Below are 18,578 nucleotides of genomic sequence, written 5' to 3' on the forward strand. Positions count from 1 at the left end.
TGCCACTACAAACACATTTACATTTGTTATCCTGGGTGTGCCTTCACCCTCAGACCCACACCAGTCATAAAATGGTTTAAGAAGGGTGGTGATCTTCCAAGTCCGAAAGTCAAGTTTGAGAATTACAACAAGACCATGAAGATTACCAATGTGTCTGAGGAGGATGCTGGTGAATATGTATGCATGGCCAACAATCATTTAGGTAGCATACGCCACTCCATCTTTGTTCAAGTCAAAGGTGAGTTTAAATACCAGGTTTTTCTGTCAACTTCTCTCTTAATGAAGAGAGTGGGCTGGTGTCATCATTTACTCTGTGTTCTACAGCGGCTCCTTACTGGCTAGACAAACCAACAAACCTGGTTCTCGCACCAGAGGAGAATGGACGCCTGGTGTGTCGGGCAAATGGCAATCCTAAACCGAGCATCCAATGGTTGGTTAATGGCCAACCTATAAACAGTAAGTACTGACTCAAGTCCTTGTCCGTACATTGTAGAGTAATAGTTAATTCTTCCACTAGGGAAGATCTTATTGTGTGCGGAGTGATGCTGTGCTCACAAAAGAGATTTCAACAAGATAGCAACAAAACAATGTACACTACTATATTACATACGTGTATACATACACATACCTGCACCCCCTCCTCACAAACGTAAACTCTATGGCTTTGAAATCACGTTTTAAAATTTCCATGGTTTTGGTTTCTCCCAGTCCAAAAGGTTCCTGTACCCTGCTTTATAACGTAAACAGTTGTGCAAATGAATAATGATCCTGTATGATCATATTACATTTTTTAAACAAGTCTTCATTTGTGTGGCTCTTAATTAAGTCTTTTTTATCCCCTCATTTTTGAGTACCGTATTTTCACGACTATATGGCACATCGTATTTTTAGCCGCAGTGTCAGTAACGAGTGCTATTTCTGTATTTTAAACACACAAAGGATGCACCGTTTTTTAGACGCATATATATGATATATTATAGTATATGAATATCAAACCGCAATAGCACTGGCTACCGGAAGCAGCCCCAGACTCTATTTCCGGTTTCCGGTGCGTAGTGACTGCTGGGATATATAGTTCTTGCACGCTACACTCACACGCTAAAAACACGTTTTTAAAAAGGCAACGGAAGCAAAACTTAGTTCGGTTGTACTTTATTTAGCCATTTTACAACTTACTCACCTCATCATCACCCACAAATCCATCAAAGTCCTCATTTTCTGTGTCCGAATTGAACAATTGTCCAAATTAGTCATCGAAAATGCTGAGTTTTATACGTTCATCCAGGCGGCCACAATCCATTCGCAAATAGTAGCTAGCTAGTAGGTAGCGTAACTATTCCGGGGCTGTGTTCCATGCTTCGCAAGGCTGTGTTGATGCCGATCGCCATGCCACAATCCGTTCGCAAATAGTAGCTAGCTAGTAGCTAGCGTAACTAGCCCGGGGCTGTGTTCCATGCTTCGACAATCCATTCGCAAATAGTAGCTAGCTAGTAGCTAGCGTAACTAGCCCGGGGCTGTCTTCCATGCTTCGCAAGGCTGTGTTGATGCCGATCGCAAGGCCACAATCCATTCGCAAATAGTAGCTAGCGTAACTATCCCGGCGCTGCCTGCCACCCTTCGTCAAGCTGTGCTGATGTCGATGTATACAGGCCACAATCCATTGGGTGTATTGACGAAAGAACTACATATCCCAGCAGTCACTGCGCAGTACTTTTTCTACAGGGAAAATAGTAGAGTCGGGGGCTGCTTGCCATAGTTGTGAGAGATGGTGTACCCTATCGACTGATTTATTTTATTTTATCGTGATAACAATTTTAGTATTGGTCCATATATAAAGGGATTATAAGGTGCACTGTCTATTTTGGAGAAAATTTAAGACTTTTATGCGCGCCTTATAGTCGTGAAAATACGGTAGTTTAAATAACATCACCATTTTGTTTAGTGCATTGTGGGATCCAAGAAATACGCATATAAAAGGGATTGTGGTATTGGTCCTTACTAAAATGGAAAACCGAGTGACTTATTAATTGGGAAGGGTAGGATAGAAAGCAGTGGCGACACTAAGCTTCGGATGACGGGAACAGCTGACGTTTTAAACTCCCCTAACCTTACCTCATTGTGGTGGTGGGGTATGTGTGTCCCAATGATTCTTGGAGCTATAAAGACTGGAGCCTTGTGTCCCTGGCTGGGTCACCAATGGCAAACTGGTTTGAGGTGAGGGACCAGACAAAGCATGGCTCAGAAGATGTCTTATTACAAGCTACATTGTCAAACGGCGTATTCCTTCGCTTCGATCCGGGTCACCGGGGCCCCACTCTGTTGGGCACATCACCTGTGACAGGGGCCAAAGAGGTCGGGGGCAACGACAGTTAGGCGGCAGCCAAGGATTGATCCTTGGTGTTCCAATCTCCGGCTGCAGAAACTGGCTCTGGTTGGGAAAGAGCCTGAGCTAGTGCGTGAGGTTTAGAAATTCCGGCTCAATGTAGTCGGGCTCACCTCTATTCACAGCTTGGGTTCTGGTACCATTCCTCTCGAGGGGGGTTTGACACTCTTCCACTCTGGTGTCGCTCACGGTAAAAGGTGCCTAGTGGGTGTGGGCATACTTATTGCCCCCTGCTCCGTGCATGTATGTTGGGGTTCACCCTGGTAGACGAGAAGATAGCATCCCTCCACCTTCAACGTAACCTGACTGTTGTTTGCTGGGGGACTTCAATACAGACATGGGCAATGACAGTGAGACCTGGAGGGGAGTGAGTGGGAAGAACGGCCACCCTGATTAAAACCCAAGTGGTGTTCTATTGTTGCATTTCTGCACTTGCCGTGAATTGACAATAATGAACACCATGTTCAAGCATAAGGGTGTCCATATGTACACTTGGCACCAGGACACCCTAGCCGCAGTTCAATGATTGACTTTGCGGTTGTGTCATCGGACTTCCAGCCGCATGTCTTGGACACTCGGGTAAAGAGAAGGGCAGAGCTGTCAATCGATCGCCACCTGGTGGTGAGTTGGCTCCGATGGTGGGGCAGGATGCTGTTGCATCCCGGGAGACCCAAACGTTTTTTTAGGGTCTGCTGGGAACGCCCGGCAGCTAAGGGCTCTGGATGTTGTGGGTGTGTCATGGTTGACACACCTCGTGAACATTGCGTGGTCATTGGAGACTGCCTCTGGATTGGCAGACCAGGAGGAGGTGGATGTTACCCTTTTTAAAAGGGGGGACTGGTGGGTTTGTTCCAATTATAGGGGAATCACACTCCTCAGCCTCACCCGGAAGGTGTGTTCTGGGGTATTGGAGAGGGTTCATCGGGAGGTCGAATCTCGGATTCAGGAGGAGCAATGTGGTTTTCACTCTGGACATGGAACAGTGGGTCAGCTCTACACCCTCAGCGGGGTCCTCGGGGGGCTTGGGAGTTCGGCCAACCAGTCTACATGTGCTTTGTGGAATTGGAGAAGGCGTTCGAGCGTGTCCCGGGGGAGCCATTGTGGGGATTACTCTAGGAGTATGGGGTTCCGGAACCCCTGATAGACGGGGTCCGGTCCTTCTATGACCGGTGTCACAGTCTGGTCCACGTAGCTGGCAGTAAGTCAGATCAGTTTCCAGTGGGGGTTGGTCTCCGCCAGGGCAGCCCTATGTCACTGATTCAGTTCATAACTTTTATGGACAGAATATCTATCGTGGCGGCCCGGTGACGCGAGTGGTTAGCACGTCGGCCTCACAGCTCTGGGGTCCTGGGTTCAAATCCAAGCCAAGTCCACCTGTGTGGAGTTTGCATGTTCTCCCCGGGCCTGCATGGGTTTCCTCCAGGTACTCAGGTTTCCTCTCACATTCCAAAAACATGCATGGTAGGCTGATTGAACACTCTAAATTGCCTCTAGGTATGGGTGTGAGTGTGTATGGTTGTCCCTCTCCTTGTGCCCTGCGATCGGCTGGCCACCGATTCTGGGTGTCCCCTGCCTTTGGTCCGGAGTCAGCTGGAATAGGCTCCAGCACCCCCCGCGACCCTAATAAGGATAAAGCGGTTCAGAAAATGAGATAAGATGAGATGTCGAAATGGAATTCTCTTTCATGGGGACCCTGAAAAGTGAAAGAAAATATGAAGCAGGTTTTAAGGATGTCCAAAATCAAGCGTTTTTGTCGTTTCGTAGCTTGACGGTAGAAGCCACTTATAAAGCAGATAAATGCCGTATTTGCGGCTGGGTATTGCTGCAAAAACTGTAATCGTTTGTGGTCTGGAAGCTGTGCATGTGTTAAAAAACTGGGTCAAAGGTAAAAAATGCGACCTCTGGGTCGATTTGAATCGATTTTTTGAAGAACCGAAGCCGAAATTCAAAAATCGGGCCCTGTCATGACACAATTCACTATTGAAGCTAACTATCCAGGTAACCTCCATCTGTGTGGACTGTGGAGTTTGCATGTTCACCCCTGGCCTGCGTGGGTTTCCTCCAGGTACTCAGGTTTCCTCTCACATTCCAAAAACATGCATGGTAGGCTGATTGGACACTCTAAATTGCCCCTAGGAATGGGTGTGAGAGTGCATGGTTGTCTTTCTCCTGGTGCCCTGCGATCGGCTGGTCACCGATTCAGGATGTCCCCCGCAGAGTGTTACCTGCACGTAGACAAATTCAAAAAGGGGCCAGAGGCAGGGACACCCTGAATCGTTGGCCAGCCAATCGCAGGGCACAAGGAGACAGGCAACCATGGACACTCACACCCATACCTTGGGGCAATTTAGAGTGTCCAATCGGCTTACCATGCATTTTTTGGAATGTGGGAGGAAACCGGAGTACCTGGAGGAAACCCACGCAGGCCCGGGGAGAACATGCAAGCTCCACACAGATGGACCGACCTCGACTTGAACCCAGGACCCCAGAGCTGTGAAGCCGACGCGCTAACCACTCGCCCCACCAGGGCGCCCTGAAATAAAAATGTTATCATTATCGATATCGACTGCTATTTTTTTTCTCATTGTGATAACAGTTTTTGTCATATTGCCCAGGCCTACTTTGAAGTATGTTTAAGCAATGCTAAATGTGACCAGAAAAATTACTTAGTAATAATAATTGTTTTTCATATTTTTTCTCCCCTCCTACTAAGGTTCTGTGCCTGATCCAAGTCGCCAAATGATGGGTGACACAATCATCTTCCGTTCAGTGCAGATGGGAAGCAGTGCAGTTTACCAGTGCAATGCCTCGAATCAGCACGGTTATCTGCTGGCAAATGCATTCGTCAGTGTCATTGGTGAGGTTCTCTCTAAATCCTGACCAGCGTATCTCAAGCCCCAGGCAATGGGGTGTTTTAGATCAGGTTTAGTTAGTTTTGTGGACAAGCACCTCAGGAAGAGTGTGGGAAGTATTATTTTTTGTCTTTTTTACTTATCGAATTGAATCTCTCCACTTGCGAACCATGGACTCGTTTTTGTGCAGCTCCCATGTTCCTGTTTCATGTTTTTTTTTTGTAATTAGATGAGAAACTAAAAAAAGTCTCTCCATCTAGATATGCGTCCAAGGATGCTTGGTCCGAAAAATCAACTGATTAAAGTAATTGAGAACAATCGCACCTTTCTTCACTGTCCCTTCTTCGGTTCACCTTTTCCAGAGTTACGCTGGTAAGTATGTGTAATTGTCACATGATTGTTTTTTTAACTAACTAACTTTTTATCTTCTTTTCCTTCCCAGGTTTAAGAATGGACAAGGCAGTGGCCTGGATGGCGGTCAGTACCGTGTCTATGCAAACGGCACCCTTGAGATCAAACAGGCCCACACTGAGGACGAGGGCACTTACACTTGTGTTGCCAGCAGCATTTTGGGCATGGCTGAAAACCAGGTCCGCCTTGAGGTCAAAGGTCAGACAGCTGCACAAGTCAAACACACTATAGGAAACACCTCGTATAATGAAATTCCTGTGAAAAGGTATAAAAATAGGCACATATCGTTTACTGTCGCTATCTTTGTTATCCGTTTGAGAAACAGACAAAAACTGTTTTGCCTCTTGGGTTTATTAAAGCATATACAGTGGACCCTCGCCTATTTGCAGTTCAGATTTCTTAAGTCATTTATTCGCGGATTTTTATATGAAATATATAACTCATATATATTCATCTGAGGCGAATGCTCACTTGTATTTTTCGGAAGTTGTCTCCCGCAGAATTAGAGTTCCCGTTCTAGTGTTCCGGGAGAACATTTTGTCTGAGACAACACGGATGCTTGTTTTTATTTTTTACAGGCCTATGGCATGACAATTAGTGTGTTTTTGGCTGCTGAATAAACGCCAATAAAACATGGCACCTTGGTTCGACACACCACCTGAAATTATATATGTTATTAGTCGTAGAAAACATCCCTCCAGATCCCTTTAAGAGATGATGCTAGCAGTTATGATGCCAGTGTGGGCTTTTGACATAGCTTACTAAGTTACAGTGCTCTCCTACTGTCCTAACTGCAGTATGCGGTGCAGCTTTGAGTCCTGACCTGGTACAAAGGGGATGGATCGCATCAACAGCAGACCAATTATAACCGGTCTGCTGCTGGAGACACGATCTGGTAACTGCTAGTCTAAAAGGCCAGATCAATTGCCCAGCTGCTCTAAAGTCTTATTTTAAAGCCATCACGAGGGACGTTTCCACGGCATAGATACTGTAAACCGGCGTCCACCCGTTACACTCACAGGCCCAGGCTGGTTCACAAATCTAAATATGCAAATCACAGATTTCTTAGGACGATGATAACAAATAAAATAAAATAATGTTCAAACTGAAAAATGACACTGCTTGTGAGCATAATGATAATAATACATAATGATGTAAGTATTTATACATTTTTGTGCACTGACAGAACCAAATGCATGAAGTGAATTGTTACTTGGTTGTTTAGGATTTTTTTCAATTTATTATTATTATTTTTACAAACATCAAAGTTATTCAAAGTACACTAACATTTAGGAAACTCTCCATGGTTTGAATTTTTACGATTGTTCAACTTAACATTTTTTAATTCTTTTTTTTTTACTGATGTTTTCGTTCAATAAAACCTCTTGCCAAAATATGTTAAACTGAAAAAGTCATGCAACCATACACTTTCCTTCATCACTATTCTTCAATTTGGCAATTTTTGGGGCAGTTTAATCGACTCGCACATGCCAAATTTTGACACCCAAGTCACTCAGATTTGATTGGCTAAAATAATACTAGCAATTAAAACTGTTTGGCAATGACAGTTTTTTTTCCTTCCAGGAAATATTGACTATTATAGGTTTTTCTCCCCTATTATAAATCAGACAAAGGAAATTCTATATGTAAGGACATATATACGAGGGATAGCTTTTTCCCTCCCCTTTGCTTTCTAAGCCAAATCAAATGATTTATCTTGGTCCTTAATGTCCAAATGTGGCTTCATCAAATACCTTCATTCATCGGAATTTCTTGGTAATTTTTTTGTAGGGAAAATAGCTTTAATTGTTTAAAATGGTTCTTAACGGGTCACTGTTATGAGCACTGTAATACAATCAATGTTATAGAATCACATAGTTGTATGAGTATATCCCTTTTCAAATGCACCCTTCCTTAGAGCCAAGCCGCATAGTCCATGCACCTGAACACCAGTCAGCCATCAGAGGTTCCACAGCTCGTTTTCACTGTAAAGTGAAGTTTGATCCCAGCCTACCTGTCACTGTGGCTTGGACAAAGGATGAAAAACCTCTCCATTTCAGCTGGAGGTAACAGCACCTTGGTTGGCCTAAATACAACCTCGAGCAAGCAGTTGAATAATATTAGTTATTGTACTCCATAAAATGGTGGAGACCCTCCATTTACTCAACTGCAGCATTTTTAGTCAAGTGTCCAAAAGTATTTTAAATCATTTTTTTGGCACATATATTTTGTACTACAAATAATGATCGTTTTATGGATACATTGTTTTGTTTTTTCATAATGCAACAGATCACATCATTTCGTCTGATATATAACATTGTGATGATAATTTAAAGAATATGCCCTATTATATTTATTGGCGGCCCGGCGGATGAGTGGTTAGCGCGTCGGCATCACAGCTCTGAGGTGCTAGGTTCAAATCCAGGTCGGTCCACCTGTGTGGAGTTTGCATGTTCTGCCTGGGCCTGCGTGGCTTTCCTCCGGGTACTCCGATTTCCTCCAAACATGCCTGGTTGGCTGATTGGACACACTAAATTGTTCCTAGGTATGAATGTGAGCGTGAATGGTTGTTTGTCTCCTTGTGCCCTGCGATTGGCTGGCCACCGATTCAGGGTGTCCCCTGCCTTTGGCCCGTAGTCAGCTGGGATAGGCTCCATCACCCCCCGTGACCCTAATGAGGATAACGCGGTTCAGAAAATGAATGAATGATATTTATTGAAACATTAATTTCAAAATCTTTTTACAAATGTCCTCAAACTCAGACAAAAGTCATTTATTTGAGGTAAAGCGTCACTGACATCTACTGGTTGAACAGAAAATAGTATGTTACAGCCCCACTATTGAGGGAATTAGGTCTAATTTCTCCACCTTTCTATTACACTAGTATTATATTCATTCATTCGTTCATTTTCTGAACCACTTTATCCTCACTAAGGTTGTGGGGGGTGCTGGAGCCTATTCCAGCTGACTTCGGGCCAGAGGCAGGGGACACCCTGTATCGTTGGCCAGCCGATCACAGGGCATGAGGAGATGAACAACCATTCATTCTCACACTCATACCTTGGGGCATTTTAGAGTGTCCAATTAGTCTACCCTGCATGTTTTGGAATGTGGGAGGAAAACACACACAGGCCCGGCGAAAACATGCAAACTCCACACAGGTGGAATGACCTGGATTTGACGTGCTAACCACTCGTGTTGCCGGGCTGCCCTAGTATTATATTTTTCATCATTTTTTCCCTTTGATCTATTCATAAAGATTTTCTTAAATATACTATGTACTTATGTGCTCATGTATAATTACTTTTCAGAATATCAGCAAACCATAAACAAAGATGGATGCATGCAATGTAATGATTCATCATTTGTCACTTTTTACCAGGCTGAGGAAAGATGAGGAATCACTGACCATCCCTAACATCAATGAGGGAGATGAGGGAACTTACACCTGTACTATTAAATCTGAGATTGACCAGGGCTCAGCCTCGGCTCGTCTCACTGTTTTAGGTACATTTCTGCTCAGAATTTCTGAAAGACAACATTTAGAGTCAGTTGTACGGACTACATTCAAAGTTCACTGTGAACAAACTCCATATATAGGCAGACAGGCATTCGGGTATGCACTAACGCGGACATAAAAACACACACGTACACCCATACATACAAACAATGTCTTTTCTGTTGTAGTTGTACCCTTATTATGCATGATGCTAATACCGTTACAAACTAATTGCATTTTATGTACTTTATTTTTCTTTAACCTTGCATGTACCTCATCAAACACTGTGTGCTTTGTTAAAAGTTATAATGTAGTAGGAATCCTTGGCATTGTGTGTTATTATTTTCAGAGGATATACTACGTATGTTGAAGGGGAAGAGGGAACGTCTAGTTTAAAGCAAATGTTTGAAGAGATTATAGACACGGCACAAACTTTTTTTAAATCACATTTCTAGTATTGATTTGAAATAATTTATTCAAATGTAAACTGCATCTCAAACTAATGCCTAATTTCATTTCCTGTGCGTCAAATCACATCTGTAAATAACAACTAACCACTATACCAATTTTCTGACCCCTTACCCGCCTTACAGAAGAAGCCTCCCAAAACCCGTCTGTTTCTAGTGCATTGCCTCCAGGTAACATACAACTTGAGTGAATATTCTTCCCTTTCGTGTGTTTCATCCCTGCTTTGCGGTATTTGATCTGCTTGATGGTTCACACTTTTTTCTAGTCTTAAATTCATGACTAAAATCACAGATGTTGAAGTGATGACATTCAGGTGTTATTTTGTCAGGGAAATATTTTATTTTTATGAATGTGGTAGTTTGTCGTGAAACCTCACAATAATTGTCCCCTAAGCTATTTATACTATTCGAAAATACCCTCTGGCTTTGTTCAAATCATTATATAGCACGCAGTACCTTTTGAAATGTGTATTAAAGTCATATTTCCTTGCAGACCGTCCAGACCCTCCCATGGATCTAGAGCTGTCAGATCCTGGAGCTCGTAGTGTTCGCCTCACCTGGATCCCTGGAAATGACCACAGAAGTCCTGTTACAGGTCATCATATATACTAACTCACATGCAAAAAGGTCATTGTATTGTTCAGTTATTCAGAAAGACTTCTATGAATACCACTGGTTGAATGCAGACTCGCTTGTAGGACTCAATAGAATCCCAGAATTAATTTGGCAAACCGTGTTAAATTTTTAAGTTGCTAATAATTTTCTTTTAAATCTGTTGGAGTACGTAAATGCACCTCCGGTTATAAGGTTTGAGGTACTCAGGTTTCCTCTCATATTCCAAAAACATGCATGGGAGGCTGATTGAACACTCTAAATTGCCCCGAGGTATGGGTGTGAGTGCACATGGTTGTCCGTCTCCTTGTGCCCTGCAATTGGCTGGCCACCGATTCTGGCTGAGATAGGCTCTAGGACCCTCCGCGATCCTAATGAGGATAAGGCGGTTCAGATAATGAGATGAGAAATATACATTGCCAATTATTATATTGGAACGGTTTGTTTTCATATTCAAATGGGTTTTCTATTTGATGTTATGTGTAATATATAATTGGAATTATCATTTGAGACCACTTTTTTTCTTAACCCAAATGTACTTTTAGTCTAGGTGTTAGTTAAGTATATCTAGAAGTTAACACATGGACACTACAAAGGAACTGTAGTTAAACGTTGGTAATTCTGGCAGTATTTTTAAGCCACAAATATTTAGATGTTTTACGTACTTGTCAAAAGTAAGTATAAATGAATATATAAAATACAGCAAATCAACAAACAACTAATGGTAATTTAAAAAGTAGCTTTTCCCCTCATGTTTATATCTGACAGCTATAAAGAAAAAAATAACTACTGAATAACTACCAAAGCTGAGAGCATCTTATCATCCTGTTAACCATTATTGGCAACTACGAAGTTCAAGTACATATAGAGTACCTTACGAAAAATATGAATCAGGTGGAAATACATATAATAATAATAATAATACTTTCATTCATTTTCTGAACCGCTTTAGCCTCACAAGGTTGGCAGGGGGTGCTGGAGCCTATCCCAGCTGACTTTCGGACACGAGGCGGGGGACACCCTCAATCAGTGGACAACTGATTGCATGGCACGAGAAGACAGACAACCATTCACGCTCACACTCATACGTAGGGGCAATTTAGAGTGCCCAACCAGCCTACTATGCATGTGTTTGGAATATGGGAGAAAACCAGAGTACCCAGAGGAAACCCACGCAGTCCCGGGGACACACACCACACTGGTGGACCAACCAGGATTTGAACCCAGGACCCCAGAACTGCGAGGCCGACGCGCTAACCACCCAGTTGCCGGGCCCTACATAAATTAAACTTTTTAAAAATACATTGAAACTCATTAAATTATACTCATATTTGTACATTGCCAATTGTTTTTTAATATATTGCAAAGATTGTGTGCCAACAATTGTGAGCAGGATTGTATATGTACATGCTCATGTTCAGTCTATTCACTTTTCTTTCTTTGCTTCTGCCTTTACAGCGTTTTTGGTCCAGTTTGAAGAAGACCGCTGGGAACCAGGTAGATGGCAGGATCTGGCCACCTATCCTGGGGACCTCAACTCTGTCATTCTACAGCTCGCTCCCTATGTGAACTACCAATTCAGAGTTATTGCCATTAATGCAGTGGGCCATAGTGAGGCGAGCCACGCCTCACCAAAATACCAGACCAGTAGCGCTGGTGAGTAGCATATTTCTTGGTAATAGTTTTTTTTTTAAATGAAAAATATTTGCAAACTAAACACTATACAATACAGTATAATAATACTCACCAAAGAAAATCTGTGAAAGGCCACAAATCACCTGTACCTGTGACATGTTTATATTTGTACATATAGCTCCTGATGTCATACCCAGCGGCCTCCGGGGTTGGGGCTCAGAGAAAGACAACATGGAGATTACTTGGGAGGTACGTTACGTGCATGTCAGGCATTAACACTCTAAAGCAGGGGTCTCTAACCTTTTTTTGCTCCTATTTTTTGCATGAACATTTTTCTTTTGACGGTGAGACGCACAAAAAAAACCTTTGGCAGTTCCTAGTATTTAATCTGAATAAAAGTATTGTTTTTTATATCATGCAGTTAAAACATGTTTTAACTTCAATATCAATTTACGATTATGTCAGTGGGATCGCTGGGCTATTAGCAGCTATGGTGTTGGTTGGCAAAATTAACGCGCACAATAAATCCTCCTGCACATTCTCTTGTGAAATTTATCACACAAAAACAGCTCATTTGTCTTGTCAATACCAGTACAGTCTTTCCCCTATATTTTGGAACAGAGGGATCATCATCAACAATCATTTATCCTCTCTATCAATGGCGCGAGTGGTTAGCGTGTCAACCTCACAGCTCTGGGGTCCTGGGTTCAAATCCATGTCATGTCCATCTGTGTGGAGTTTGCATGTTCTTCCCGGGCCTACGTGGGTTTTCTCTGCGTACTGCGGTTTCCTCCCACATTCCAAAAACACGCATGGTAGGCTGATTGAACACTAAATCTCATTTAACACATTTCAATGATTTTTTTCTGATAAAGCAAGGGGTAGAAGGAGGGGCAAATGTTTGTACAATCCCCTTACTATACATTGACAATGTATTACTACTTATCGAGACATTAGTGTACAGATGTTCTTGGGTGTTTACTGTGTCTCCACAAACATTAGCCTTGGTCCACATTCTCGATCCACACAGAGGCTTTGATGTCATTTAAATAAATAAAAATTCCAAGTAATATATAGTAATAATGTTTTACTGTGCTGCAGCTTGCTCAACATGCTTATTCATTTTTGCTTATTTCCCCAGCCCCTGCTTAATCTCGAGAAAAATGGTCCCAATCTACAGTACAGCGTTTGGTGGCGACGGAAAGACTCAGATGAAGAGTGGAACAACGTGACCGTAATAGGGACCAAACATGTTGTTTACAACACAGATACCTATGTGCCCTATGAAATCAAAATCCAGGCAAAGAATGATCTTGGAGCAGGACCAGAGTCTAATGCAATAATCGGCTACTCAGGAGAAGACAGTAAGTACTTGCACACTCGGGGCCTTAATTTTGTACAGCATCTAAATCTACAGCAGGGGTGGGCAACCCGGTCTTCAGGGCCGCTGTGGGTGCAGCTTTTTGTTCCAATTTACACAGACAGTTTACTCAATGAGATTTCTGTAGAAAACAAGAAGCACCTGACTGCAATCCACTGATTGCACCTGTAGAACACCAGATTGGTTAAAAAAAGTGTCTTCTTTATGGGTTGGAACGAAAGCCTGCACCCACTATGGCCCTTTGTGGAATAGTTTGCCCATCCCTGATCTCATCTCATCTCGTTTTCTGAACCGCTTTATCCTCATTAAAGTCGCGGGGGTTGCTGGAGCCAATTCCAGCTGTCTCCGGGCCAGAGGCGGGGGACACCCTGAATCGGTGGCCAGCCGATCGCAGGGCACAAGGAGACGGACAACCATGCACACTCACACCCATACCTAGGGGCAATTCAGAGTGTCCAATCAGCCTACCATGCATGATTTTGGAATGTGGGAGGAACCATCCCTGATCTAGACCAATGTAAATCTGTGCATGCCTGAAATTTGAAGTGTGAGATGCATCACTTGTAAAGTTGAACACCTCTCCACCACACGGGGCCTCATCAAAATCATATACGGAAGAAATTCTAAATTACGTAACACAAAATCAGAAATTTTCAAACACCCTCTTGTAGCATCCTGTATTTTAATATTGAATTGTCGTGATAGAATTACTCTCCCAACTCTACGTGCAGGCAACACCCTTTCGGAATGTGCAATCCAGCAGACGATCCTTTCGATTCATACATTATCTAAGAAATACTACGTGCAATGATTTTTCTTAAGATTTTTCCCTTAAAAGATACACATTTGTACTCCTTATTAAAACCATAAAAATGGAGGTGAAAATTGTGAATCAAGGGGTGTCTTATACGACAGAAATGGTTAAATTCAACGATTTTAAGGTGATTTTAAGGGTACGGCTAATACGCGGAGGCGGCTAATATGCGAGAAAATACATTAACTAATGGATACAAGAAGTTTATTTGCGTTTCGGGAATGTTTGATTTTGATTTTGTTTGACGCTTTGTAACTTTTGTTTTCATATCTTGGAACAAAAGGGGCTTTTGGTAACCTAAATAATTTGTATGTAGAAACATTCGTAAATAGGAGTAGCACTGTATTTCAACACACTGTATTAAAACACTTCATCAACCTACTTTTATTTTTTCTTCGTGTGCCACATGTTGGCCACCAAATAAATGGAACAATCCTTACAACATATTACTTTTCATATGAAGTCATACCTCTTACGAATGCCTCTAGGTACAAAATTTTCAGTTTACGAAGCCTTTTGAGATGCAAATGAGTGCCTCAATATACAAAAAACGATCCAAGTTACGAAAACGTCAATACATTTTCTAGATCCGTTATTTTATTTTGAAATTGCTTCTTGCTTGACAATTTACTGGGCTCTCATTGGCTGTCTCACAACAACCCTCCATGTTTCTTTGACTGTCGTTCTCTGCTTAAATGTATGCTTGGAAGAAGCTGTGGCCGAGTGTCTTCGAGGAGGAAGCAGCTCCTAATTTCCGACTTCGTGGAAAAAACATCCTGAAAAAGTGTTAACGAGTCGTGTAACCGCCCACTTTGACGACGTTTGTCTTGTGCATTTTAGCAACATTACTAAAAGTTGTCCAAGGCAATTTCTTTAGATCGATTTTTCTCAAAACGTCTGTCAACAAGCACAGCAGAAGGCAAACGGAAGTGTTGCGTTTATGAGATGTGCTCGTGTGCATACCGTTAGCTTCTAATAAACCCAATTTGGCTCCTTCACTCTTTTGTTTTCAGAACCCACCAGTGCCCCTACTGAGCTTCGCATTTCAAAGGTGGACAGCACCAAAGTGAACATACACTGGAAGCCTGTGGATCAGGTCTCAGTCCAGGGAGAATTCAAGGAGTACAGAGTAAGAGGGGAACCAATTTAATGACAGCAGACATTCATTATTTGTTCTCGTTTGCAGTTCCGTACCTTTTTAATACCCCTTTCTCTTCATATGGTCTCCTAGCTCTACTATTGGCGTGAGTCCAGTCATGTCCCTGGCCTGGTGTTCCGTAAGGAGAACAAGACTAAAGGTTTTTATACAACCATGGCTGAGCCATCGGCAATCCTGAGTAATCTGGTGCCCTTTTCGCGATACAAGATGTTCATGGTTGTAGCCAACAATCGATACGAGGGTCCACCTAGCAACACTGTTGAATTCAGCACCAAGGAAGGAGGTGAGGAAGCTTCATTTTTAATTTATGTTAACTAGACCAGTGTTTCCCAACCAATATGCCACGGCACACTGTTGTGCCAATGGTCAGGTGTGCCACTGGAAATTACAAGAGGTCATACATTGTAATATTCTGAGAGAAAAATCTTAATGTTACAAGATTAACATTGAACTATTACGAGGTTAAAATGAAAACATGACGAACTTTAAATCATAGATTGTACTAGATTCAAATTGTAAGACAGTAATTGTTGCTTATTTTTATGAAACATATTCAGTTCCCTATAGAAACTTACGATGATTAAAAGCTATTTTAACATGGAATTAAAAAAGTATATTTTTTTTGTAATTTCTGGCTTATTAGCAATACAAAAAAATGTTGTTTAACATGTGAATATTGAATGCAGTGCATTGTTTATTTAGAACTTTAGATATAAAAATGGGATCTCTTTTTTTAATTTATGACAGAGTCACTGTAAGTAAGTAGTGGCCTTCTTGCCTGTTCACTTTTTTTATCTCTGCATATTTGTGAATGTGTAGTGCCCGATGCACCCAGATTTTTCAGGATCAGATCAAGAGGCTTCGATACTGTTCACCTGCAATGGGACAAACCTTTGGAGCCAAATGGTCTTCTTATTGGATATCAGCTCAAATACCAAACAGGTTGAATTCTTTCATATTTCTTATGTATTTGTTAATACAGTAAGCCCTCGAATATTGTGGTTTCAACTTTCACGGATTTACAAAAAAAAGTTAATAAAATCCACGCTGAAACTCGCAAGCGGAAACCACTCCCCTGTTTTCTGATTGACACTAGGAAAATGGCGGAAAACTAAGGCCTCAGCACTGAAGAACAAAATGGCGGGCAGCGGGCAATGGGCATCATTTTACAGCTTTCTGTATGCGAGGTTGGACTTTTATCAGAAATGTGAGCCCCGTGCAACCTTACGCACTAGCGCATATTTGAAAATAAAACTTGCTTGGCGAATTAGACGGCAGAGAGCATCAGCGAAGGGGGTCGGGGATGTTTTATGATTGTTTTGAAAAGTTGGTCGCCCGCCACATCAGGGATACAATCCCTTCCTCAGTTAACCCTCACCAGTTTGCTTATAGAGCAAACAGGTCCACTGAGGACGGCATCGCCGTAGCTCTACACACAGCATTTAGTCTACCTACAGAGATGAGGTCAACAAACTGTCTTCGTGGTGTTTGGTGAACAATCTCACACTAAACACCACAAAAACTAAAGAAATAATCCTCACCCTTCAACACTATAATACCGGACATTCTGACTGACAAACTCTCCCACCTTGGACTGAGCCATACCCTTGATTCAGTCGTCATTTTTTGAGTTTCAAATACGGCTTATATGCAAGAAAATACAGTCGTTACATTTTTAAATATAAAGTGGGGCAAATAAGTATTTATTCAACCACCAATTGTGCAAGTTATCCTACTTGAAAAGATTACAGAGGCCTGTAATTGTTAACATGAGTAAATCTCAACCGTGAGAGACAGAATGTGGAAAAAACCTTCAGAAAATAACATTGTTTGATTTTTAAATAATTTATTTGCAAATCATGGTGGAAAATAAGTATCTAGTCAATACCAAAAGTTCATCTCAATACTTTGTTATGTACCCTTTGTTGGCAATAACGGAGGCTAAACATTTTCTGTAACTCTTCAATAGAGTTTCACACACTGTTGCTGGTATTTTGGCCCATTCCTCCATGCAGATCTCCTCTAGAGCAGTGATGTTTTGGGGCTGTCATTGGGCAACACAACCTTTCAACTCCCTCCACAGATTTTCAATAGGGTTGAGATCTGGAGAATGACTAGGCCACTGCAGGATCTTGAAATGCTTCTTATGAAGCCACTCCTTGTTGCCCTGGCTGCGTGTTTGGGATCATTGTCATGTTGCAAGACCCAGCCATGTCTCATCTTCAATGTCCTTGCTGATGGAAGGAGATTTTCACTCAAAATCTCTCGATACATGCCCCCATTCATTCTTTCCTTTACACAGATCAGTCGTCCTAGTCCCTTTGCAGAAAAACAGCCCCAAGGCATGATGTTTCCACCCCCATGCTTCACAGTGGGTATGGTGTTCTTCAGATGCAAGTATTCTTTCTCCTCCAAACACGAGAAGCTGTTTTTCTACCAAAAAGTTCTATTTTGGTTTCATCTGACCATAACACATTCTCCCAGCCCTCTTCTGGATCATCCAAATGCTCTCTAGCGAACTGCAGATGGGCCTGGATGTGTACTGGCTTCAGCAGGGGGACACGTTTGGCAGTGCAGGATTTGAGTCCCTGGCGGTGCATTGTGTTACTGATAGGCCTTTGTGGTCCCATCTCTCTGTAGGTCATTCACTGGGTCCCCCCGTGTGGTTCTGGAATTTTTGCTCACCATTGTTGTTATCTTTTTGACGCCACGGAGTGAGATCTTGCATGGAGCCCCAGATCGAGGGAGATTATCAGTGGTGTTGTATGTCTTCCATTTTTTAATAATTGCTCCCACTGTTGATTTCTTTACACCAAGCGTTTTACCTATTGCAGATTCAGTCTTCACAGCCTGGTGGAGGTCTACAATTTTGTCTCTGGTGTCCTTCGACAGCTCTTTGGTCTTGTCCATAGTGGAGTTTGGAGTGTGAGAGACTGAGGTTGTGGACAGGTGTCTTTTATACCGATAATGAGTTAACAGATGCTATTAATACAGGTAACGAGTGGGGACCTCGTAAGACCTTGTGAGAAGAAGTTAGACCTCTTTGACAGCCAGAAATATTGCTTGTTTGTAGGTGACCAAATATTCATTTTTTACTCTAATTGGGAAATAAATTCTTTCAAAATCAAACTATGATTTTCTGGGGGGGTTTCACATTGTGTCTCATGGTTGAGGTTTACCCATGTTGACAATTACAGGCCTCTCTAATCTTTTCAAGTAGGAAAACTTGCACAATTGGTGGTTGACTAAATACTTATTTGCCCCACTGTACACATTATATTTAGATATTAATACATTACACACAGTCTTTTGACATGCTTATAGCTGTCATATTTAATAAATATACACTTTTTGATAATTGTACA

The 18,578-nt window shown here is 42.2% G+C and overlaps 1 protein-coding gene across 21 annotated transcripts in view; it reads left to right on the top strand.

The window, feature by feature from the left end:
• nfasca (neurofascin homolog (chicken) a) overlaps window positions 1–18,578 on the top strand; it is a 137,590-nt gene that overhangs the window by 82,769 nt on the left and 36,243 nt on the right. For 17 of the 21 annotated variants that reach the window (XR_013300776.1, XR_013300780.1, XR_013300777.1 and 14 more), the window contains 15 exons: window positions 54–238; window positions 325–456; window positions 5,097–5,240; window positions 5,496–5,607; window positions 5,678–5,844; window positions 7,565–7,712; window positions 9,029–9,153; window positions 9,739–9,783; window positions 10,106–10,207; window positions 11,683–11,880; window positions 12,038–12,108; window positions 13,001–13,223; window positions 15,068–15,183; window positions 15,286–15,496; window positions 16,033–16,155. Coding sequence is in view for 17 of the 21 variants with exons in the window: in XM_077603957.1 (XP_077460083.1) it covers window positions 54–238; window positions 325–456; window positions 5,097–5,240; window positions 5,496–5,607; window positions 5,678–5,844; window positions 7,565–7,712; window positions 9,029–9,153; window positions 9,739–9,783; window positions 10,106–10,207; window positions 11,683–11,880; window positions 12,038–12,108; window positions 13,001–13,223; window positions 15,068–15,183; window positions 15,286–15,496; window positions 16,033–16,155 (2,102 nt within the window). In the remaining 4 variants the exon portion in view is untranslated. The remainder of the gene's footprint in view (window positions 1–53; window positions 239–324; window positions 457–5,096; window positions 5,241–5,495; window positions 5,608–5,677; window positions 5,845–7,564; window positions 7,713–9,028; window positions 9,154–9,738; window positions 9,784–10,105; window positions 10,208–11,682; window positions 11,881–12,037; window positions 12,109–13,000; window positions 13,224–15,067; window positions 15,184–15,285; window positions 15,497–16,032; window positions 16,156–18,578) is intronic. The other 4 variants (XM_077603964.1, XM_077603972.1, XM_077603973.1 and 1 more) reach the window with 2 other exon arrangements.

This window comes from Stigmatopora argus, chromosome 6, assembly GCF_051989625.1.
Source record: "Stigmatopora argus isolate UIUO_Sarg chromosome 6, RoL_Sarg_1.0, whole genome shotgun sequence".
In the NCBI taxonomy this organism is placed as follows: domain Eukaryota; kingdom Metazoa; phylum Chordata; class Actinopteri; order Syngnathiformes; family Syngnathidae; genus Stigmatopora; species Stigmatopora argus.